Below are 25287 nucleotides of genomic sequence, written 5' to 3'. Positions count from 1 at the left end.
GATAACTCAGTAATTTTGTTTTCTTTTCCCTTTCTTCCCCCAACCTGTCACCCCTCAAAGCACACTATACTTTGACCCTTTAATCCTTCCTTTTTTGATCTGTTCCTCTCTTTTGCCCTCTTCTCCCTCTTTTCCACTTTCCTTAAATGTTCATTATGTACTGACTTGTTCAATCTGTGTCCTTGCCTTGTTTGCTTACAGGCTTATGTCTTAAAGCTGCTCCCTGGTAGCCTGTCTCTGTCTCTGGGACTTCTAGAAAGCAGAGGTGGAGGCTTTGGGCTTCTGTTTCTTTGGTTCAATCCAGAGTAGTGGGGCAAGAATCAGAAAGATGCTCCTAAGTCATTAGAATGAACCTTGTGTAATTTCTTTTCTGCAGCAGCCAGAACAGCAAATTCTCTTCCTAATTATGTTCTGTTCAGGCTAATATTAAAATTGGTTCATATTCTCTGTCATCTATCACACATCAATCCATGGCTGAATATCAGGTGCTAGGCAAAAGCAACCTGGGTCTTAAATACTTTCCGCAAATAATCCTCAAGCTGGCTCACCATCATCAGGATGGCCTCTTGAGAAAGTAAGCTATGGAAACCTGAGTTATAAGACCCTGCCACCCTCTTTGTCCTTGTCTATTTATTCCAGTGTTCTGTTGTCCAGGTATCCAGCTTTGTGTTTTCTTCCACATTCTAGTTGCTTCATTTTGACTCTCCTTCAATAATGTCCCATATCACCCTCTGCTTTCATTTCTCAGGAACAAATCAAAGAACATTGTTGAATCTTTTTCTTCCCAAAGTCCTGTTAAAGAAGTTATAACCAGTTGGAACCTTGTTTTCCCACCTCCCATCTCTCTCCACATAACACATACCCTCTCATACTCCATTCCCAGGTTGGCATCCATCTCACCCCTTGTGGGTTCCATGACAACACCATCATGTGGACTCTGACCTGGCCACAGGTCTCTCGTAGTATTTCACTAGTGTTGCCATCATTGGCCATTTTAGAGCATTTCCCACAGCTCTCCCATTGTACCGCAACTCTGCTTACTATTTCCTTCTTATTCTTTCTCTCAGAAAGATTAAGGCCAGCACTAGTGGTACAGCATACTGGAGTACAGCTTTCTTTGTAATTATCCTGACTGACAATTCTGACCCAGGGTAAAATTAAAATGATGGTTTTCTGCTTCCCTTTCCTTCTGTCTCTCAATGCTTCTCAGCATATTCTACAAGCATAAAAGTATCAAAAGGAAAGGACTCTTTGGTTAAAAAAGAATCGAAGTGATTCTAATACTTCAGTGAAAATACTCACTATCTCTAGATTTCCTTCAGTTCTCAAGATATTTGCCTTTTGAGGTGGAGAATTATTACTCGCCAGTTCCATTCCCCTCCCACTTCATATTCTCTTCAGACAAAGCTTTTCTGTCAGGTTAATGACCCTGAATAAGATTTTTAACAGCAATTATTTATTTATTTATTTATTTATTTATTTATTTATTTATTTTCCCCCCTTCTTCTCCAATTTTGAAGGATCTTTTGTCTTCTGAGCAAAAAAACGGAGAGATTGAAAGGGTTGTTTTATTTTCCCCTCTCGAAAGTAATTGGGGAAGTTTTTTATTTGTTTTTTAAACAAAAGATAGAAGACAAATGTAAAACCCAAATAAACAATATGAAGCTATTTTCTTTCTCAAAAATTATTTTAATAGGAAAAAAGAAAATGGTATTGAAAATGTGAAAGGAAAAGGACCTTGGAAGAGAGGGAGAGGCAACAGACAAAATAAGGGAGGACTGGAGAGAAAGGCCTTGAGGAAATGAGAGTGAAGAATTAGAGGAAGTAGAACCTTGAGAAATAAATGTATGAGCATGAAAAAGGGTAAAAGAGAAAAATGACAGAGCAGTAGGAAAGATGCCCATTACCTGGACTGTTTATCCACTGACAGTTTGTACAACTTATAGAAAAGAAAAAGAACTGAAATCCCGCCCTTAGGAAGTAAAGAGAACTAACTCTTTGCATATCCACAGCACCTAACAGAGCCTAAGTGCTAAAAAATGCAGGGTTGAATAAAACAGGGCTGCCATGAGTTGTTGTTTTCTTTTTCCCTCAGGACCAAATGAAAGGTGGGTTGGAAATTAATAGACAAGAAACAAAGAACTCAACCTGATCAAGGTCAGGTTGTATTGGGTTCACAAACAGAGGTTATGTTGTCAGCCTCTTCTTGTCTTACCCTGTGATCTCTGGGCTTAGTTCTTTCCCTCCTCTGGATAGGTACAATACCATCAGCTCTCAATTACTAGCACATAGATTTCTCACTTTGGGGATTATCCATGGAAAAATTTTAATCTGAGGCAGGTAGATTCTCTTTGCCACACAGAACTTTCTAGTGGTCAGGCTTGGTGTGAGCAGGGATTTAGAAATTCATTCAAATAACAGTCCAAGTCAACTTTAATAAGCAAAGCAAATCTGATTATCACCAATATACATTCTGAAGTTAAAAAAAAAAAGATTAAAACAATCAGTGCCTAGGTGCTATCCATGGGGTGGGAGTCTCTCTTGGGTTTCTTAGGGGTTAACTATTTATAGATGCCTTTTAATCTGGGGACCCAAATAGCTTCCTACAGCCTCCAGTCCATGTTTACAAGACCTCTGAAAGGAAGATTATAGACAATTTGTATTATGTTACTTAAAATAGGTGACATTTAGTAGCTGCTTACTATTGGCCAAGCATTCTGCTATCTGATTTATGTATCTTAACTTCTTAACCCATTTAATTAATTTATGGGTTCCACAAAAGACTTGAGGCAGTATATGTAGACACATTCAGTCAATGAAGTAAACAATAAATTAAGAGAAGACACTAGACATTGGGAAAGAATGGTGGTGATTAGACACTCAGGGAAAGAGAATAAGGACAGGAGAAATAAACTGAAGTGAGGTAAAGGTAATATGCTAAATATATGCATCAGAGATGAATCGCAAGGGTAGCCTTGAGCTTCCAAGCAACCAGCACAAAGAGAAAAAATCAAAGTTAGTAACACAATTTATAATGTTCATAAAATGAAAACTAACCAGTGTCTTAGAAAAAGTATCATTACAAAACTTTCTCCCATGGATCCTCATAAAAGGACACAACCATGTTTTGAACCATGTCCTGCACAATATCCCTACCATAAATACAATTAGGAGTTTCATAGGGCTACTTCTTAGAACATTCCTCAGTGTGAACTGGCGGCATGGTGCCAAATGTTCTGTTCAGTAAAAGCAATTCTTTCAGGAATCACTCAGTCTCAGTTTGCCTCTATCTGATAGTTTGGCTTAGTCTAAGGATAAAGTTTAGAGTATCTGGAGGAATGGCCTGGAGGTGGCTGATTACAGTGGGAGGGAAAGCTACAGATATAAATCAGGACTCCTGTGACTTAGCTATTTAGGCCTTTGGTTCAGAGCTGCATCCAGGGATGAAAGAAAGCAAAGAACATCACAACTGTCTCCCACATTCACAATTTCTTGGGAGGCATACAAAAGAAGGTAGGAAAGGCAAAACTCAAAAGATTATTTTCCCGAGGAGATGGAGCAATGGGCCAACCAGCTGTTGTGATGTCTGGGGTCAGAGTAAAATGACTAAGTAAGACTCATTTAAAATATTAAAATAGTACTTTGACATTTAAAAAAAATTACAGAGTATACCTAAGCCCAAAATATCAGCTTAGCTTATAGCCATCTTGAGGTTTGGGAAGATTAAGCCTCCTGGAAAAATCCTAAGGAGCATTAAAAGAGGAATTAGAGGTAGCACTAAACACAGTTAAGTAGCCCCAGAAAATCTCCCAAACTAGAAGGCACCTCCCTTTCTGAAGGAAGAACCCAGGTACCTTAGCATTTCAGAGACCTGAAGGGGAACAATCAACACAGAGAATCTTTAACACTAGAAATTATCCAAGAGAAGAAAATCCACAAATTAATTATCCATCGTAATTAATTCAGTGTCCAAAAGTTCTTCTGTTTATCTGACCAAAGCCTTTTTTTGTTGTTGTTGTTTTCCCTATAAAGACCATATTTTTTCTAATAGTTCAGGAAATGCTTTTCCAGCCTTGGGCTGGGGATTCTGGAAAGGCAATCCCTGATAAAGGGAAGAAGACTGGAGGGAAGGCTGGTGCTCCCTAGCTGCTTATTTGAAATCCTCATGGTGAGTGAGGGCAAATAAAGGGCAGAGAAGAGAGGTAGAATAGGCTGGAATCTCAGGCCAAGTCCTCTGACAATGAGCAGGGGTCTGGATCCTGCAGCTTGTTAATCATCTCTCAATGGTTTTTATTTCTGGCCTTAAACATTTACCCCTATTGGGTTTTCATGGATTCACAAGTTATCTCCTTTTATTTGATGTTGCCATGGCAGTGACTCCAGGTGTACAACTGCTCTCTGATTTTTAATAAAAGTTGAGACTTCTTTCTTAACTCTTCTTTCCCTTCACCTTCCTTTCTGTCCAACCCTCCTCTACCCACCTCTGTTTCCTTATTATTCATTACCTTATTCTCTCATTTCCTCCTTCCACCTGCCTCCTTTCTAAACCCTCTACAACATCTTTGGGCTTCCACGCTGACCTTAATCCTCCCGTTGCCATGACAGTAAGAGTAGGGTCCTTAGGAGAGGGGATGGGGCCAGAGATCACAGGATACAGGCATGTCTGAGGAAGGCAGAGGAATCTGCTGGCAGTCCCAAGAGTGATGTCTCCCATATTCTTTGGGGACCACCATCTTCCTCTATGGGCTTCAGTTCCTAAGTAGGTCCTTATCTCACCGCCGCCCCACACTCAGAAAGGACGTTTGATCTGTGCAACTGAAAATGGTGGGAAGTGGCAAGGAAGTCCAGAAAGGTTAAGCAGTGGTTTTCCAAACTCATGAAAGACATGCGTGTTAGTGGGGGCAGGGCAGGGTTAAGGCGAAACTCCTAGTTCTAGTGTCTGCTTTGGGGCAGTGAGTCACTTACCCTCCTGAATCTTAGTTTTCATTGGTAACTTTCAGGGGTTGATTTAAATCTGATTTTGAAGTCTCAGCAGCTATGGATGGCAGGGATGGGGAGTGAAGGTGAGATGAGGTGGTACAAAAAAAGGTACCTGAGACCCAAAAGAGTTAGTCCTGTTGTCTGGCACCACAGCAATCTATTTATATCTGCTTGAAACAGAGATGTGGTAGAACTTCTAGCAATCCTCATCACAGACTTTAGAATGGGTGTCCAACCTGGGGCCCACAGGCCTCATGCAGCCTCGGATGGCTGTGAATGCAGCCCAACACAAATTTGCAAATTTACTTAAAACGTTCTGAGAATTTTTTGTGAATATGTGTTGCAATGTATTTAATGTGTGGCCCAAGACAACTTTTCTTCTTCCAGTGTGGTGCAGAGATGCCAAAAGGTTGGACACCCCTGCGAGATGTTTCCAGAGGAAGTCAGGGCCTCCATTCACCTAACCCCAGTAGACTGTTCAGGTGGCTGTCTTTGCCACCTGCCTGCTTCTTCCCTAGCCCCAACCCTGGATAGAGAGGTAAGTTATGGCTTAAGTGGAAACCTAATTATTTTTGAAATGGGCTGGAAGACAAAATATTTTACTTTCTGCTCAGCAACATAAACTCTCTTAAATTTTATGGGATATGGCCAAGGTTAAGTATTTGGCTAAAGGGAGAAATGGGCAACAATGTGGCATTTTAAAAAATTATATGGATTGGGAATCAGAAGACTTGACTTCTAGGTCTAATTCTTCCTATGGTTAGCTTAGTGGTTCTCAATTGAGGTGATTTCAATCCAGGGGACATTTGGAAATGTCCAGAGACATTTTTATTGTCATGCCTATGGGTGGGAGGTATTACTGGCTTCTAGTGAGTAAGGCCAGGGATATTGCTAAACATCCTGCAGTGCAAAGAACAACCCCTACTACAAACGATTAGCTTATCCATCTTGACTAAATCCTTACTTTCCTTGCTCATAGATTAAGTACCTTATACTCAGTCATTCATTTGACACACATTTTTTGAATGTCTGCACGAGGCACTATTCTAGGCACAAGACATGGGGGTGGGTGGGTAAACCCAAGATCAAGACAGAGAAGATCCTCGTCCCCAAGGAATTTCCATTAACTTACATTCACAACTCAAAATGAACTTGTACAGGGTCACACAGAAAGTCCAGAGGGGAGCTGGAATCTAAGCCCAGGTCTCCTGACTACAAACCCAGAGCTCTTTTTTGTTGTTGTTACTCTTCACTATAGAATGTTAGGAGTCATTAACAATAAGAGCCAACATACACTGGATGCCTGAAGTAACTCAGATACCTTACCAAGCATTCTACATAGATAATTTTAAAAATATTTTATTTATTTATTTTTGGAAAGAGGGAAAGAGAGGGAGAGAAACATCGACTGGTTGCCTCCTACACACCTCTATCTGAAGACCTGGCCTACACCAGGAATCCAAGAATTTAATTGGTGACCTTTTGGTTCACAGACTGATGATGCCCAATCCACTGAGCCACACCAGCCAGGGCTACACAGATTATTTAATGTGATCTTTATCACCACCCTAAGAAGCAGATTCTGCTATTCTTCTACCAAAAGGTCAAATAACTTGCATAGGGTCATGCTGGTATGCAACAGCAGGTCCTTGATTCAACCCAGAGAAGTTTGTATTCCAGATGCCGCTTTATCCAGAAGCTAAAAAGCACATCAGGGGCTGTGGACATGATGTAGTAAGCTCCTTCCTTACCTAACAGTTGACTAAACTGAGTCCCTGGAAGGATACGAGACTTGCCCACGAAAAAACAAAGAAGAATCAAGATAAAAATCCCTGTCACCTGACTCTCAGTCTAAGATCAACTCTAATATACCCTTAAGCTTTGAATGTTTGTAATCTTAATGGAGACAGGGAGTAGGAGGTGTACTATAAGAAACAAAGTCCAAATGCCCCAGAATCAAAGTTTGAGGTAGGGTGGGGAGAGTAAAACAACTGGTTGTTATAATTAAAAGAGCTGCCTTCTGATAGAGAAAGAGAAATAGAGAATTCAAAGTTGGGTGGAATGGAGGTCTAGGGGAGGGAGCTCAGAAATAAGAAAGATGCTTAGGAGGAGGGGCCCAGGACTGGAAAAAGTGGAGGATTTTTAGCATGGCTCCTAGCCATATCATCACATGTCTTTAACCTCTTCCTGCTTTTCCAGGCAAATCCCAGGTTATGCTTTCCTCTTGATTTGACCACTCATCATGGCACTTTAGGCTGAGATTTCCTGATTTACTCCCTTACTTTGGAACCCACACCCTGTCCCCTAGGCTAGGAAAAGTCAAGAGCTTAGGATCCCCCATGTCCAGGGGCTTCTCCTGCTACCCTTCCTGACAACCAGCCCCACCACTGAGGGGGCATAAAGACTTCCCACGTCCTCCAGGACTCTCACAGGACAGTCCTTGAGACCATCCCAAAGTTACTAACATAGGACACAGCACACAGTAGGCACTCAGGATCTACCAAGCTCCTTCCCAGCCAGTTAGTTCCTATGGAGTCTCTTGCAGTTTCAGCTTATCTCTTCAAATCCATTTAAAAGGAGGAAAACAGGCCCAGGAGCTCCTCTGAGACCCTGACCCTCACTGAGTAGGCCCGGGCATGACTTATGATAGAGGTTGGGGTTTGTAATATTTGTTTTTAACAAAACATAATCTGGGGCCTTGGGGAACTTGTAATCTGATAAAAAAAAATGGAAAGGTCAGTGCTCTAAAACTGAGTATAAACTGAGCCTGTGAAGTGAGTTCAAGGGGAAGGTAGTCAGGAAGGGCCCTTGTGACCCTCCAAGCATCAGATGTAGGAGGAGGTAGAGGGCACAGATGGAGAAGAGTGAGAAGCCTACATAGGGAGTGTTTTAAGTATTTAGACAGACATTCTTGAGCACTGGCTCCTAGTGGATGGCCCAGGCTTTCATTTTTACCCCTCCCCCACAGGGCTGCTTTGGTAGGCCTCAGAGATGATTAAAACCAAAAGAATTTCAAATGTCTGGAATTCACTCTTTACCCTGATGCCATTTGCCTATTTTTTTTTCTCTCTCTCCTCCCTCCTGATAATTTCTCCTCTTGAGAGAGCTGTTTGTTTCAGTCCTTTCTTCTGGCCCAGTTTGCTCTGAGGTGATTCCCAGTACCCACCAGTTCACTTTGTTTTCATTTAAGGGAGATGAACAGAGGGGGTTGAGTGTCAGGAAAATGGGAGGGAGGAGAAGAGGGTGGAGGAGGCTTGATCTTGCTGGCAAAATTTCCCAGAAAAAGAAAGTAGAAATAGCTTTCAGGAAAAGAAATCTGCCAAATGCTTATGTTCCCACAAGACTCTGCAAAACCTTTTCACAGACCAAAACTAAAGTTCAGAGTAAAGCCAGAACATGTCTCTTCAAGGAGAAAATCTTATCAATATGCTCCCAAACCCTCGGTCCAAGGTCCCTCACTTTCCTAGAGCAGGCCAGACATTCCCCAACCCACAGACTACCTGTGTGTGGGGGACTCTCGCTCTCCTTATCCCAAGTCCAGATCAGATATGAAAATGTATAAAACTTTTGCTTTCATCCTTGTTCCTGAACAAATGATGCTTCTCCTGGGTTACCCCCACTTTAGCCCTCTAAAATCAGTACCTCTGGTCTTGGCATGAAAACCAAATCAGAGATCCGGGATCTCATTCAGGAAGAACCAATCCCTTTTGTAAACTCTCATAGGATGGCAAAAGAGTAAGAAAGTTAATCTTCTCCTTTTATGTTAAGAAAACAGGCCCAGATCACTGTATAAGGTCACTCCATTAGAGACACAAATGGGGCTCAAATCCATAGCTAGACTCACACCATAGTGCTCTGTGTTGCCTCCTGAATACAGATGTTCCTATTGTAATGGCCAGGAACCCTGAGCTGAGCCAGAAGCTGAAAGCCATATGAGATGACACATTTAGCCTTTTGGCACATGGGCAGCAGGTGCAATGGGCAGTCTGAGGCCTGGAGGTCAGTAATGGGAAGATCAACCCTGCCTGGAGCAGACTTCCAATAAGCTCTGCACTGGAAACATACCTGGCTAGAACAGACAACTTATTTGTAGAAAGAAAACCTGCACTGGGACAGAGTGTCCTGGGCTGTCAAGGCTTTGTTCAACAGCATACCCCAGAAGGAATGCAGGGTAGAGATATTTTGTGCCTTCCTTTACTGAGGAAGTTGAACTAAAGTACCCTCACTCCCTCATTAATTTTTACAAAAATCAACTTGTTTTATGTGGTTCCTACTAGGTTAGGCTAGGTGCTTGCATGTATAGTGGTAATAACAATAATTGTTGTAGTGATAACAGCTATTTGTTTACAACCTTTCAAGTGCCAAGGACTCTTTTACCTATAGGGTCTGGCACAAATAATGCCTCTATTTTATTACACAATATTTTATTACAAAATATCGTAAACATGTAATTCTATAACAACAATATCACACACAAACACACCATATGACATTTTAGGTGAAATGTTCAAATTAAAACTATAAATTATTACACCCATATTATTATCCTACAAACCACACTCAAGCGGGCCTTACTTTTGCCAGACCCTGTATATTGTCTGCAGTCCTTTCAAGATTTCCATTTACCAACAAAGAACCTAATACTCTGGTTATAAAACAATTTCAATGTTTTATAGCTAGTTAATGGCAAAATAGTAGGATCCAATTATTTTGTCCTAAAAACCAAGCACATTGGGTTATGGTCATGAAAGAAAATTCAATCTAGAAAGGGAAAAAAAATAAATGTTCCCCATTCTCCATTATCTTCTGTGGGACTGGCAGGAGCTAGAGACATGATGATAAACAGTAATGAGTGACAGACACATGAGTCTATACTAGAGCTTCGGGTTCTAATCCAGCTTTTATCTAACTCTCTGGGTAAAATTTTTTGTCTCTTGAGCTTCTCACATCCATCACCTGGATATTGTCTTCTCTCTCAGTTGGAAGGCCAAGGACAACCCCAAGCCCTGTTGTAAAGGTAGAACCAGAAGTCCAGCAAGTCCAGGGGCAAGGGCCTGGTGAGAACACTCTCTCCCTGTTTTTACATCATCTCTTGAGCCACACCTTCTCTTATCTTTAAAATGGTCATGATGAGCTCTTGTAAAAACCATGATATAGTGCCTACTGAACTAGGTGTGAATAACTATTAGGTCTTTTCCTCTTAACTTGATCATATTACTAAGAGATAATTTCTTAGTCATTTCCATGGGGTTATGTCCCGGAGTCAGTGTCCTGCTCTGCTCAAAATAGAAAAATTCCCACGCCAGACCCTGGGTCCTTATTGGATGATGGCCCTGCCATTCTTTTCCTTGTCACAGACTTTCCCACTCCAGCTTTTCTCATGTCCCAGAACATGGTTGAATGAACTTTACTTTGGCTCATCTCCTGCTAAATCCCACCCCACTCCAACAGACCAAGGTATCAAGCAACGCAGCTCAGGCTGCCCCAGTGCTGGGAGACCTGGTGAGGCCTTCTGGAGGGAGCACTAATGGCCTCCTTGTCTCCTTGCAGAGCTTCCCTGGGCCTCCTGGGCAGAATAGGGGTTCTGCTCACCACTTCATGTGCCCCCTTGTTGCTGCTCAGATGTCCTATTCTTCTCCATTGATCTCACCCACCCACTGCCTACTGCCCCCACCTTCCTTTAACATTTCTCTTCCCACTCTGCCCCCACCCCCACCCCACTTCCTTCCCACCCCCCACCCCTACCAACGTGGAACAGGAGGTTATAAAAATAAGCTTTCTACCCAGGAGACTATAATTATCTGCTAAGTGTGGAAGCCAGAGTGATTAATTAAGAGATAATAAAAAGAAAAGGACATGGGCTTTGCTTTGATGATAGAACCTGAGATAAGCCAAACAATTAGTATTGACAGTTAGCTATAACCCACAAATTATCAAGCACCAAATGCTTCAGGAACAGAGCCCATTTCACTCCTGCAAGTGACAGATGGACAACATGAAAAAGAGGGCCCAGGGAGCATCCAGCTAGGGAGCAGAGAGCAGCCAGCACCCTGGAACATGTGGCTCTGCTAGTAGATGAGAGCCTGACTGTGCTGCAGATTGTACTGTGCCAGATTACCCCACAGTGCTTCCAGGACCCTGGGCCATAGCTACCCTTGAAAAAGAGTTGCCACCCCTCATCAAATACAAGATTCCCCACAGGCAGCCCCTATGCTGGAGTCAAATTGTCCTCTCTCCCACTAGACACATTAGCTCCTCCTCTTTGGAGGACTTAATTCTGCTCTGTCCTTAAGGGAGCCAAAACTGTTTCAACACCATTCTTCTCCTGAGGTGCATGGTTGCCTGTACATATTGGGGAGGATGCCACAAGGCTGGCTGTATATAAATGCTGCTGGGGCCACAGCTTGATAGGTCAACAGTGAAGTTCTCAACAACCATAGCTTTCCAGACCACATGGCCCTAGCTGACCAGACCTCTTCCTCACCCCTACTCTCCTTCCACCAAGCCCTCCTGTAGGATGGCCTCTTCCACTTTTTATTTCAATGGATTCTGCCCTATCAATCCTTCCTACCCTGTTCCATTGTTCACTCTGGCCTTTCCCAAGTACCTTCCTTAACTGATCCACCAGCTCCAGTATCTCTTTCCAACTTCTCCTGTGTAAATGAGCAACAGGGTCCAAAACCTCCCCCTCTACCTTATTTAAATGATCTTGGTATGTGTTTAGACCCTAAGGAAGATGGAGAAACTTATCTCCCCTATTATAATTAGCTATCCAGTAGAAGAAACCAAGTTTCCTCCCTCAAGTTCAAGTTTAGAGCCAAGAGTTCGCATTTACCTCATATCACTCAGTATCGGAGGGAGATGACCCAACTCATTCATTCATCAGATCAGGAAGTCTCCAAAGACAGACATCCCATTTCAGATATCCCCTCCCTTCCTTTCTCTGTCCACACAGATGTCATTTGGGATCCACCCAGTCCACCTAGGTAAGGCTGGGCTGAGGGCATTCCTGTGTGATTCCCAAAGAAAAGTATTCCTCCTCTTCTGAAACTAGAACAGGTCCTAACTGTAGGTAGACCTACTTCTACCATCTCCCCTCTATGTCCTACTTTTCAATAGGTACCTGGTTCAGCAGCAGATGCCAAAATCCTCTCAGCTTATTCCCAATGGAAGGAGGAGGAGGGGCCCTCAGGTCAATAGCTAGAGAAGATGTGAAGGACACCAGAGCCCTCCAGGTCCCAGCTGTTCTGAGCAGTTAAGAAGAGGAAACTAGACAAGCAAGGACATGGTGACTCAGCCACTAGGCTCCTGTGAACATTAACCTTCTGGTCCTGACTAGGGATCATGGGAGGATATACTTGGTGGCTTGTTGGAACACAAATCTGACCCCTAACTAGACAACCTGCTCTGGCTCACTTGGGGACTCAGAGGTCATCTCATCTATGACTTCTCTGAGTTTGTTTCTCTATTATAAGGAACTTTGCCTTGAAGTGAGAGAAAATGAACCCTTTGGGGAAAATGTTATTTATCCAGACAGAAAATACTAGAGGCTTATTCAGTTACAGTCCAGTTACTCAGTTAATAAGAGGTTTTTTTTTTTTTTCAAGGAGGAAAAGGAGGAGTCAGGTTAGACCCAAAGAACTTCCTGCTCGCCTGGGATTATTAAATATAAAAGTAAGCAAAGAGAGCTAATAAAATTCCTTTCTTTTCAGAAAAAGGATAAACACTGATGTGTCAAGGTTGATTAAAATTAGTCCTACCTAAAGGAGGTATTGTGAGTGTCCAAAGATGTTAAGATTCTTAAAGAATCATCTCCCCATTTTCATTCCTGACCCTATGTTCTAGGTTTTAGGAAACAAACTAATTGATCCCACCTACTTCTTGATTTACTCTGAAATCTCTCAGGACTTATGTGTGTAGTTTACAAAGTCCCCATTTGAACTCGCAGGTGGCTGAATATGTGCCTGTTTTCTAGGGGACAGGAGAGGATGAAGGATAATTAATGGGAGGTTCCTATTTCCCCTTGTGGACAGGATTCTCTAGATATAAGGACCAAGTGAATCAGGAGGACTCTGAAGGTTGAGGTTCCCTATTTTCTGGCTTATGGATCTTCTCTACATCCTGGAGTTCTGAACACAGATAGAGAAAGGAAGGAAAGAGTGAGTTAGCTCATCATGTTGGCTGAACAACCATTAGCTCTATGTGAATGTGAGAAACTGACCTGTTCAGAGATGGTGCTCCATTGTTCCCACCAAATCATGCTTCCAGTTAAGCCTATGAACCATCATCCTCCTCAAATCACACAATTTATTCATTACCCAATTTTCAAGCCAAAGCCCTGTCTAGGAACTCTGAAAAATGTTTTCCCCTAAATCTACACCAAATTGAGAGCTAGATTATAAGGGCATTTTCCATAGATGAAAAAAAAAGTGCAAATGCCCAACTGGCTCAGTCATGGAGGGGTTTCCACCAACTTACTGCGTGGTTGCTGTTGAACTTTGCAGTTGCCAGGTATTGGCATGAGTGCACATTTAATGGGGTGGGTTGGGGGATGTGGAGAGCTTGTGAGGTGGCAGGGACAAGGTATGAAGGGAAGGTCAATCTTGGGGTCAGAGATGGGCACACTGGGAAGCACTGTCCCCACTCCTATCCCACAAACACATAGGTACTCCTGAAGCAATGACCCACCTGAGCTCTATTATACAACTAAAGTGCTGAAAAGTGAATTGTATTAAATGAATCATACCCTTTCTTGACTCAAATGAATCCTACCTTCTCTTGACTCCCATTAAAATGTTGAAGATCTGTTTCCCTAGAGGAAATCATCCTCTAACATTTCAAAGTGTGGTCCTAGGACCAGCAACATCAGCATCATCTGGGAGCTTGGTGCCAATGCAGAAAATGCACCTGACCTTCTTATTCAGAACATGCACTTTAACAAGATCTCCAGGTGTTTCAGAAGCAGGTTAAAATTTGAACATCACTATTCTAATACATTGGGTTGAAACCTTATGGAGAGACAGGGCTAAGATGATGGTCACCCCTACTGTGTACTTCCAAGGGCTACTTTTTCAGGCTTTAAAGTAGAGGTAAGTGGCAGCTGTCACTGAATTTCACAAATGATGAAACTAAGGTTCATGAAGGTGAAAAGGCCGCTCAATCTTCAGAACCACAACACAGAACTAATTATATACAAAGTTGCTTTATATTTCTCTGTGCTGCTGTCTCCAAGCTCCCACTGCACTGCATGGTACAGACCATAAATTCAGAGGTACTATATCAATGGTCACCTCTCTTGGCACACTTAACCTATACTTAGCTGTATTTTATTTGTTCTTCACTCATGCTGTTGTCTGCCTACCTCAGATCTGCCTTGAACTATGAGCTGTAAAAAACAGGCACTGTGCAATATTAATAACTTTGATTTACTGAATATCTATTGTGTTCAATATTCTGTTTCTTTATTATAGATTTCTTCTTTCAGTCAACTCTCTGGGGTAGGTATTATTGCCTTCATTTTATAGATGAGCAAACTGATGATCCAGTTAAGTGACTTGGTCATGACTGCAGAGATGGTACCCCTACTGGGAAAAAGACTGGTTTACCCACAGGCCTTCTGTCAAAGAGGTCCCACTGCACTTGAGGGATTACCAGTTCTGGGCTTGTGCTGAAAGAGGCCAGTCTTATGATGTGACCCTGGTAAAAAACCAAAGGGTTAAGTACAGGCTTTACAGGTTCCCATGTCAATTTTCTGCATAAATACAAGGGTGCAAATAATCCAGAAGTCACTTCACCTAGATTTTGTAATGCATTCAATTTTGCCTTCCTTTTTTCCTTCCCTTCCCTTCCCTTCCCTTCCCTTCCCTTCCCTTCCCTTCCCTTCCCTTCCCTTCCCTTCCCTCCCCTCCCCTCCCCTCCCCTCCCCTCCCCTCCCTCCCCTCCCTCCCTCCCCTCCCTCCCCTCCCCTCCCTCCCCCTCCCCCTCCCTCCCTCCCTCCCCTTCCCTTCCCTTCCCTTTCTTTCTTTTCTTTCTTTCTTTCTTTCTTTCTTTTCTTTCTTCTTTCTTTTTTCACCTCCTTCCCTCCCTCCCTTCTCTTTCTTTCCAAAGCCAGATTTTCCTTTCTAATTATATTTGGTTTAAAATGACATTGAAATGAGTTTGGATCCTCATTTCACCCACTGCCTAGTGAGAGGGACTTCTCAGATGTGTGCATCAGTGATAAGTACATCAGTCTAGGATCAAACATTATCTACACAGTACCTAACTTGAGGGTGGATGCTGAAGAGTTGACAGCACTGGCAATGGTAGCCTCCACCAGTGTGTGTAGGAGAGGTGAGAAGAGGGGTGTCTCCCCACCTAGTCCCACAGTGAGGTCAAGCTGGTAGATTTCCAGGGAGGTTAAGAGTGACGCTAGAGCAGCAAATTTGGGGTTTGGTATTAAAAACCAAGAGTCCTGCTGTCCAGAGGAATGTCCTTCTGGATGACTAAGGAATCAAGATGAAGAAAACCTCACCTCTCTCAAAGCTTCATCCTGCCAGCCTGCCTATCCCTGGCTTTCCATTCCTTTGAATATGCCATTTCTTCTCCCATTGTCTGTTTATCTGTCTCTCTCTCTCTCTCTCCACCCCCATCTATGAGTCTCAGTCCCTTGCCTTTTAATAATCTCCCAGTTGGAAAATAATGGGAAGAAGCAGTTAAAAGCACCTCATGGCTTGACAATGCCAGATAATGGAGCCAGCAGGTGTCCAAGGCTGATCCTAGAAAACTTCAGGAAGGAGGAGAAAAAAGAAACTCAGCTAAATTAATTACAAAGACAAGTTATTTTAGAAATTAGCTTGGTTAAGTTGAGGGGGGGTGGGGTGGAGGTGGAGAGAATGGAACAGTTGGACATAAGAGGTTGGGAGATTTGGGAAAGTGCACTTTATATAAACTGTCATTGTTTATCGAAATCATAATCCTTGGAATGAACCACTTCTTCAGATTCCTTGGCTCCTTCCATGTGGAGCAGGGGGCACAATCAGGGATTGTCTAAAGCTCCAGCTTCAGCTCCTGAGCCTCACATCTGTGGAGGTCCCCTCACCCTGCCAGGCTCTCTCCTCCACTCCTCTTATTCTATCGCTCTCTCCCTCTGTCTGAGACAGTTACACTTCAGCATTTTTCACATACCTCTCTCACAACCTTTCTTTATCTTACAGCATTGCCAATATATGTTTGTTTATACATCTGTCTCCCACACCCAACTGAGAGTGTCTCAGGAAAGGGACTAAATTCCGCTTACCTTTTTATCCTGGTGCCTAGGTGAGAGCCAGGCTCAACCAGTAAAAAACAAACAAACAAACAAACAAAACAAGTTCTTAGTTGAACACAGGCTTTAACCCTCCTTGCAGGAATGCAGGAACTCTTCAAAGGTTTCTATTTGAAAAATCAGAGTTCACTTCTTTTCCAGAGATTTAAAAGTCTCTAGTCTCAGCCCCGCAAAATGAACATACACCTATTGCTACTGACCAGAGGAAATAGCCCAGGCCATAACCCTGCAGACATTGGCCCTCTGATGAAATCAGATGATTCCCTCCAGACTCTGTGCAGAGCAGATCCAGCCTAATCTCCAGGGAACAAATGACAAAGACCTTAGGTATGCACCAGGCTGCGTGGCTCTCCTCTTGGTTATCTTTGAAGTCTGCTTCTGGGTACATCTTTATCTATAGCAGAAGATTCTTAGATAAAAATGGATTTTCTCATTATTCCAAAGCCTCCCCAACTCAAGTTACAGATCTGAGACTTCCCAAGGGGGAGCTAATACTTCTCTGAGGTTTTCTGCTCACACACTGATGGTCTGTCTACTTCACTTTTCTTCTTTTCTCCTTCTCTCCCTTTCTCCTTCTCCTGCTCCTTCTTAATTGAAGGGGTTGCAAATTTCTATAGCAGCTCCAGCAGATGAAGTGCTTATGAAGAGGAGGAGGGATGGTGAGGAATGAGGTAGGAATCTTACTGGTTCTTAACATAGTCTTTAAAAAACATAAATCCCTGGCTCTCTTCTTACAGGATAATCTCTGGACTGATTTTTCAGGACCTACACAAGTCTGGCCCCAGAATCTAGTTTTCTGAATCACCTCATTTATTTGTGCCCACCCCAAATCCTCAGCTGCACCAACCTCTGTGTACTCTGAACATTCAGGCAGCCACATGTTGGCAAAGGAAGTTCAGTCAGTCTGGTAATGCTCTCCATCTTCCTGCCACATCCACATCCTGTCCATCCTTGGATCCTCTCCCTCCATGGAGCCTTTCCTGGTCTCTTCAACCCACAAGAAACGCCCTTCCTGAACTTTCCAGCTCTGAACTTGTACACTGCTATCCAGGCACCAGTCATCTTGGTATATGTACAGTTTAGTTTCTTGGAGAGAAAGGACCATTTGATGTAATTTTAAAAATTCCCTATAAAGTTTACCAATACGTTTTACACAACATAACATACATTTGCTGATTGAGAGAAATTCTTCCCATTTTATGGAAGAGGATACTAAGGTCTACTGAAGTTTGGTAATTTGCACCTAAATCAGGAAATGGGACCCTTAAGGGCAGGGACAGTATTTTACTCATTTAGCAATCAATACCAGTGCCCAGCACATAATAAGCACACAACCCATTTCTACTGAAGGGAGTAACTGAGGTTTTACTCTCCCCAGACATCTTCACGTTGCTTCAGAAGGAAATAAAGGGTAGAGAAGAAAAACACAAAATGACCCAGTCCAGGAGAATCTATGATTCGTAACCTGGTCTGTGGGTGAAAAAGCACCAGAGACTCAGGCTCCTGCGGCCCCTTCCCTGCCTGAAAACCCAGGCCCACTGCCTTCTTGAAGATTCTCCCATCACCTTCCCAGAGCTAGGCCACCAGAGGAAGGAAGCAACAGCTTTATCTCCTGGGAAACTAACAGAATTTGCTAGGGAGTACTAGAGATTTCCATTCTTGGATTTAAGATCCTTAATCCTGAGGAGGTTGTTGGTTGCAAGGCCCATTTATTTCAATACAATTCCAATTTTGTTAAATGAGCTCCAGGAGGGCAGAGAGAAATGAGGCTTTAGCTTCTGCAGACAACAGAGGTTAATAAAAATTGCTAGAGAGAGTGAGACTGTGGAAGGAAAGAAAAACTGGGAACTTGGAGAGAGCTGACAAAGGGAGAGAGAGTGGAATGAAAAGAAAGAAAATTGTGATCATGAACAATGTCTGGGAGCTAGAGCAGCTTTTATCCTAAGTGGTCAAAGAACTTAATCAGGTTCATATTGTCTGTGAATCAGAAGCAGGAAGGTGTGAAATCTTGGCTGCAGGATGGAGAGGGACCAGACTTAGTGCAGAACACAAGGATTCTGACTTTCACTTTGTAATGTGTGCATTTATCAGAGGAACAGAGAACATGCAAGACAAGACAAAAAGTAGTGCCTTCAAAAAGCAATGATGGCTGTCATAGCTAAAGTAAAATGGTACACAGAAATGTGGCAGGGTTATACACTAGTGCTCTGTTGAATGGAAGGACTAAGGTAAAGATTGAGGTATTTGTCTATACATGTATGGGGTAAGAAATGGTCACATGTGAAAATCCATGTGAGGTCACGTGTGGCATATGCACCTGCATGTGGGCACACATGCTGGACACAGAGACTACATCTGCAGGCCTGCATGCAGCAGTGATATAGAAGCCATGGACATGACAGTGTTCAGGGTTTCCTTCTGGGAAGCAATCCCTTTGCTTCATTCCAATTTCCCTACTTGGGTTCTAGTCCTGGCTGTCACTTACTAGCTATGTCATCTTGGACTTAACTTCTTTGGGTCTCTCTTTGTCCACCTATAAAATGGAGATAATTCTTACATTTAACAGATTATTGTCAGTATTAAATTAGCTACTAACACATGCAAAACACAAAGTGGACCTTCCACAAATGTGAATGACTTTCTCCCTCACTTAGAATGAGCCCATTCTCTTTCCAGAGTCCTGAGACTGCCTCTCCTTAGCTTCACATTTCAAGATCAAGAACATGGCTGCCTCTTTTTCCTTCACTGCCAACTACCTAACCACATACCTAAGCCCTTTCCCAGTCAAAGGGTCTAGCATATTCTAGTAAAATGGTGTATGGGCCCTGGGAAAGGACCAGACAGGAGCTGGTAGGTTGGGAAGGGTATAGCTTTCTCTGCTCTTGAATTATGGAGAGGAATTTCCCCATCATCAGTTGGAAAGAGCCCCCAGATATTGATAATGGAGCAATTAAGAAATTTTCCCCCTAGCCCTTCCCTTTAATTCAACTTCCACCTCTTAGCAAGTCATTTAACCTTTTTTAGGGCTGTTTTCTCATCTATTAAGTGAAAAAATAATAACTACCCTGCCTATATCACAGGATGGCCTATTAAATGAGCAGGTACATGTCAAAATGTTGCTAAAATTAGAAAGCACTTTATAAAGTTAAAAGACTCAAAAGGGGGATGAGTTATTACAAACCTCCCTCTCCTGACAGAAAAGGGGCAGCATGCACAGTTCTCCACCCCCACTGAATAAAACACATAACTATCAAAGCAAGACACAGAGATGGATGTAGGATAGGTGTCCTGGGCTGAGTCTTGTGGAAGAAGACTGAGAGGCACTAGGAAGAGCCTTTTTGCTATGGAGAGGAAGATGAAAAGACTGAAGGCCTCTCCCCTGCAGAGCTGCCTCAGCTCTATGGGAGGCACTGCATGGTACTGTGGCTCTGTAGTAGAGGTTGCTTGTCCTGTGTAGGCTTTGTAGTGAGACAAAGAGTTTAAATCTGGGACCTAACATGCCAGGTATGGCCTTGAGCAGGTTAATTAAACTCAGCTTTGGTTTTCTCATCTATAAAATGGAAATAACATTAACTCCACTAGGTTCTTAAAAAGAATAAGTAATAGTGAACATGAAATAGTGCACACAGCAGGAATTCAATAAAATGTCACTCTGATGCTTGGGTATGGAGTCCACCTCCTATAATCACTTTTCACCACCCTAGGCCAAAATAGAGCCTTCCACAGGAGATCGGAACAGGCCACCCAACACCCAGTCTGCAAGTCTGTCAGGTTGCTTTGGAAGCTGACTGTCCTGGGATTGTCCCCAGGCCCCTATTCAGTGCTTCCCTTTGTAGGATTCTGTACCTCTCTAGGAGTTTGCCTTGCATTAAAGTTCCCAAATTTGTAGTTCATGGACCTAAGGCTGGGTTGAAAAGCATTTCATTTCCTCAGTAAAGTCTTTTTTTAAAAAGTCAGTTATGAGCACCATCAACCATCAAAGAAAAACCATTCAACACAGTCTTATGTAGAAGGACAAAACTTTAGAATAAAGTATTGTTTTAAAAATTTTAATGTTTATTTTTATGAGACACTGACTCTCTTTTCCTCCTACTTTTCATTCTGCAATGGACCAGGAAAAACCTTGTCCTAGCCCAGCATCCATTCCTGCTGGCATGTGGGAACCCTGGCAAAAGAGAAGGGTACAGGCTTTGAGGTCAGCTGGTTCCCACAACTGGTTAACAAGATACTTAACCTGTCTAAGCCTCAATTTCTCATCCATGAAATGGAGATAACTACAGAGCTGATCTGAGGGGATCATTGTATAGATTAAATTAGATAATACATATAAAGTAGTTAGCACAGGGCTCAATAAATGATCCATATTATTTCCAGACTCTGAAATGTTGCCACTTGGGATTAGTGTCCCTCCTCATTTCTCACAAAAGCCTTGGTTCCTTGTCACTAAAATACCATCATCTTCCACTTTGCTCTCTCCCCAATTCCCTTCCCCACACATCTTCTGAGTTCTCCAACCAAGGAGAGGCTGGCCAGTTTCTCCTTATGGGTCTGCCTGCCACAACCCAGTTCTCTCTATTAGAAACACAAGAGGAGGTGCTGAAGTACAGGATCAAGAATTTGTGCAGTTGGGGCAAGAAAACAAAAAATAAGCATAAAAACAAGCTGGAAAGGAGATACAGACAACTCAATTGCTTATCCCTCTATGTCTAGGCACAGAGTCATAGCCAGAAGCATTACTGAGCACTTCTCCCTGTGTCAGACTGTTCCAGGCACTTTACATAGATCAACATACTTAAGTGCCATTGAAACCGTATGGGATATTACTTCTATCCTCACTTTACAGATGAGCAGACTGAGGCACAGAGAAGGCATATACCCTGTTTAAGCTGACAGGGCTACCAAGTGGCCTAGATAGGGTTTAACCAGGGAGCTGTGATTTAATCACCATTTAGCACTCTCATCAAATCTATTGTAAGTGTCAGAAACTGAAAGGATAATAAAAAAATTAGAGCTTGGTCTCTGATGAATTAAAAAGGGCCTAGAGAAGCTTTCATTAAGAGTATACAGTTCTCGCCCTGGCTGGAGTAGCTCAGTGGATTGAGTGCAGGCTGTAAACCAAAGTGTTGCAGGTTCGATTCCCAGTCAGGGTACATGCCTGGGTTGCAGGCCATGACCCCCAGCAACTGCACATTGATGTCTCTCTCTCTCTCTCGCTCTCTCTCTCTCTCTCCCTCCCTCCCTTCCCTCTCTAAAAATAAATAAATAAAATCTTTAAAAAAAAAGAGTATACAGTTCTCAAAGGGTGAATTCTAAGACCCAGAGGACAGCCTTTGCCCCATACCACCAGAGAACCAAGGCAGAGCAAGACAACCAACCATGCAGAAGGTGAGAAGGTAAGAGGACCTAGAGAACTCCATGTCCTCCTGATCAAGGACTGTGGCCAGAGGTAATGACAGGCACTGAGTACTGGATGTATGCCTCCCCTTTAGGTCTAAGTGAGTGGAAGGTAGAATACAATCAGAATCAAGGAGGGAAGCCTGGTATCTTGATTTCTGCCTTGTCTGCCCACCTCTTCCTCACCCTTCAGGCCTGCTCTGAGCTAAGCAGATAGAAGAGGGACATCTGCAGTGTGTGTGTCTGTGTGTAGTGTGGGGAGGGGAGACTCAATGCCCAACTATTCTTTTTCCAGACTTACGTTATCTGCCAGGATGTAGCTGTGTTCAGAGAGTTGAATACTGAGAATTTAGGAGGGCCTCTGGTTTCTTGACTTTACTTCTCACCCTACTCCCAGAAGGTGGCAAGGATGTCCAGAGGACCTCTGAGAGTTGAAGGGACAGAGTTTTCTCCCACCCCTACCTCCACTCCTCACTCTGGAAGCAGCTCCCACCTCAAGCCAGCCTGTCATCCCACATTGCTCTGATTAGCTATAATTTTTCTTTTTTCAATTTTTCCTCTCCAAGACTGGGAGTAAAAAAATCTTCCAGAAAATGATTAAATATTTCAATTTTTGGCACAATCAGTCTGAGGAGCTGTCACATGATGGAAATAGAGGTAAGGATAATGGTTTTCATTTAGATAAGATACAGAAAATTATTTAGTGAAAAATGAAGTTGATGAAGCCCACTGACATTCTTTAAAATGTGATTTTTATTTCTCTGCCTAGGCTGAATATCCTCTTCCCTCTTTTCTCTGTTCCCCTCAGTTCAACTGCTTTCTCATGCCACTTTCCCATTTCCTACTACCATCCCTCAGTACCCTGGCAATCGCCATTTCCTCTCTCACCACCTCAGTCCCTGACCTAGAATACCTTTCTATAGATGGAAGCTAAGTAGAAGAGGTACCACAGCCTCCCTCCTACCCCATCTCCCCAAATCTCCACTTTTTCTATCCCTGCCTCCATCCCAGTCCTTACTCAGCTTCCCAGAACACTCAGTAGTTATTTCCTGTCCCCTCTGGTCTATTTTCTCCCTTTCTTTACTTTGGCATTCACTCATTCTCTCCCCTCCTGCCCCACCCCCAACCCCTCAATACTTTTGCACACTTTCATCAGGTCTTGTTTTCACCCCTGCTGGAGGCAGGGACATGGGAGTTCAGCTAACCCTTAGCCCCTCCCCTCTTTCCAAAGGGAGAAAGGCGTAAAACACACGTCTCTCTTTCTAACAATTTTTCTCCCCGATTCAATCCACATGTTTCCTAACTGCAGCTTTTGTTTCTTGAAGCTCATTTGTATCCATGATGCTGACATGTAAGAGCTGCAGGGAAAGGAGCAGACATAAGCTTGCCTCCAACTCATACCAGTATTGACCCAGCTGCATGCCCTTACCCCTCTTCTTCCTCTCTAGCAGCCTGGTTGAACAAAATCAGAATTTAAATCATGCTCCCAACTTTCTTCTAAGTGGCTGGTTTGGCCAGCTAACCCCAGGACCAGGCCTCCTTTCTATTCAGCCCCAAGCACCAATTCCTACTCAGCTCAAACCAGGAATGTGTGCCCCTCTCATATCTCAAGTGTGTGTGTGTGTGTGTAGTGAGGGGGAGATGATGGATCAAGATCCATCCCCATCAACTCAACCAGGCTTTGCTTTCAGAGCTTGGGAGGAGCCCTGCAAAGAGAAAAGGAGTCCAGAATAACAAGCCACCCCTAACAACACACCCACAAACCCAGGAATGCAGGACAATGAAAATGACAGAGGGTATTCTATCCAAGGTGACTCTCCTCTTTCCAGAATTTTCCCACCTCAAAAAGAGACTACCTCCTCCATTTTGTGCATCTCCATAGGTGTCTGACTACATGAATGTCTGTTCAAGTTTCTTTGTTTGCTGGACAGTTGGTATCTATAGGTTTTCAGTGTGTGTGTGTGTGTGTGTGTGTGTGTGTGTGTGTGTGTGTGTGTGTTGTGTCCTTGTAAATGCCTGCTTATATACATGAACTGTGTCTATCAGTTTTGATGTGTCTGGGTACATGAATGTGTAAGTATGTGCCGATATGGAGAGGAATCTGTCTTCCTTAGATGTGTCAGTGTCTTTGTGTTTATGTCTGTCTCAGTGTGAGGGACGCTTGTGGGCATGTCTGCCTCAGTAGGTGAGTGGTCTGTTTCAGCGTCTATGATTAGTTTTTGGTGTATGTGTGTTAATTTCTGTCAGCTCCATTTTTGGGGGGTGGGGAGGCTAGCTCTGCAGTCTTAAATCTTCGTTAGACTCGGACTCACAAACAAGAATTCGCTCCCACAAACTGCCCAGTCCTGACTGTGGTCTGGGCTCTTTATTTCTCTTTCCCTCCCCCACTCTCCTGATGAGGGTGCACTAACCTCATTTCTTTCAACCTCTCCGTCATCTCTTAGCCTCCCCTCTGCCAGTTCCAAACAAGCTCACGTCAACACTTCCCGGACCCAAAGTGGGGTGTTAATCGTCCCCACCCCCAAATGCCCTCCATATCAAGCCAGCCTGAAACTGCCTTTGGAACTCCGGAGCCTCCAACAGGGCAGGGATCCCAAATCCCTACCAGGAACCCCCGAGGCGCCTCTCCCTTTCTCCAGAGGAGCAGCCCCAGGCAATCTGGAACCCCAGCTCGGACTGGGTCCCCCAAAGGACGAGGCTGGATTAAGAGGATTCCCTTAGGACCACCTCCCCAGGCCTGGGTCCCCAGTTTTCTGTGCACCTCCCACTCTCCCAAATCTGAAATCCGAACCTCTTTTCAACCATCCCCTCCGTCAGGACCCAGGCGTTCAGACTCCCGGCCTCAGAGAGTGGAAAGGTAGGTAGGGCTGCCAGAGGCTTGGGAAAAGACTTTGAACGTTCGGGTCTCTGTCTCTCTGTCTCTCTGTCTCTCTCTCTCAATCTTTGCTCCGTTCTCCCGCGCAGCAAGAGGAAGCAACTTGGTTAAATTAACCGAAAACTAATTCTTTCCCAGCCCCAGTTGCTCCGCGCCCGCGCCCCAGGGTTCTGCTCCGGGATCTAGTCCCCGTTTCATGGCGTCAGGACCCCAGGGCCGCGGGCCGCCAGCCCCCCATTACTCCCAGAGTGGGGGTGCTGTCCCCCAGCCCCGGGGTGGGAGTAGAGTCCTGGGAGGACTGGAGCCCTTCTTACCTTGAGAGAAAGTATCGGAGAGAGTGAGGATCCAGATGAGGAGGCTCAGCATGCTGTCTGCCCGCCCTGCGCCCGCCCGCGGCTGGGCCCGGAGTTGGAGAGCGAGCCAGAGGAGACGGCTGGGGAGGAGGAGCCCGGACCGCCCCCCGCCCGCGCCCGCCCCCTGCACACACGTACACACTAGTGCGCACAAACTCACTTCCCTTCCCTCCGCTCTCTTTATCTCTCTTTCCTCCCAGTCCGGTTCTTCGCTCTCTCTCATTCCCTCCCCACCCCTCTTTTATTATTTCTAGCCTCAAGCTTTCTCTCTCTGGGTTTCTTTCAACCCTGCTCTCCCATTCTCTATCCTTCTCTTTCCCTCTTTTCCTCTCTCCCTCCCTCCTCTTGACGTCTACTCTTCCTCCACAACCCTCCTCCTC

At 43.9% G+C, this 25287-nt stretch overlaps 1 protein-coding gene across 4 annotated transcripts in view; it reads right to left on the bottom strand.

The window, feature by feature from the left end:
- Nucleotides 1-25071, bottom strand: part of KIRREL1 (kirre like nephrin family adhesion molecule 1) — a 116669-nt gene extending 91598 nt beyond the window's left edge. The window contains exon 1 of one of the 4 annotated variants that reach the window (XM_045841425.1): nucleotides 24869-25071. Coding sequence is in view for 2 of the 4 variants with exons in the window: in XM_045841424.1 (XP_045697380.1) it covers nucleotides 24869-24920 (52 nt within the window). In the remaining 2 variants the exon portion in view is untranslated. The remainder of the gene's footprint in view (nucleotides 1-24868) is intronic. The other 3 variants (XM_045841424.1, XM_045841423.1, XM_045841422.1) reach the window with 3 other exon arrangements.
- Nucleotides 25072-25287: the final 216 nt, after the last annotated feature.

The sequence above is a fragment of the Phyllostomus hastatus genome, unplaced genomic scaffold (assembly GCF_019186645.2).
Source record: "Phyllostomus hastatus isolate PE091 unplaced genomic scaffold, TTU_PhHast_1.1 phas_contig_36, whole genome shotgun sequence".
Taxonomy (NCBI): domain Eukaryota; kingdom Metazoa; phylum Chordata; class Mammalia; order Chiroptera; family Phyllostomidae; genus Phyllostomus; species Phyllostomus hastatus.
Note: the sequence above shows the minus strand (reverse complement) of the source record. Positions and strands in the feature narration are given on the sequence as shown.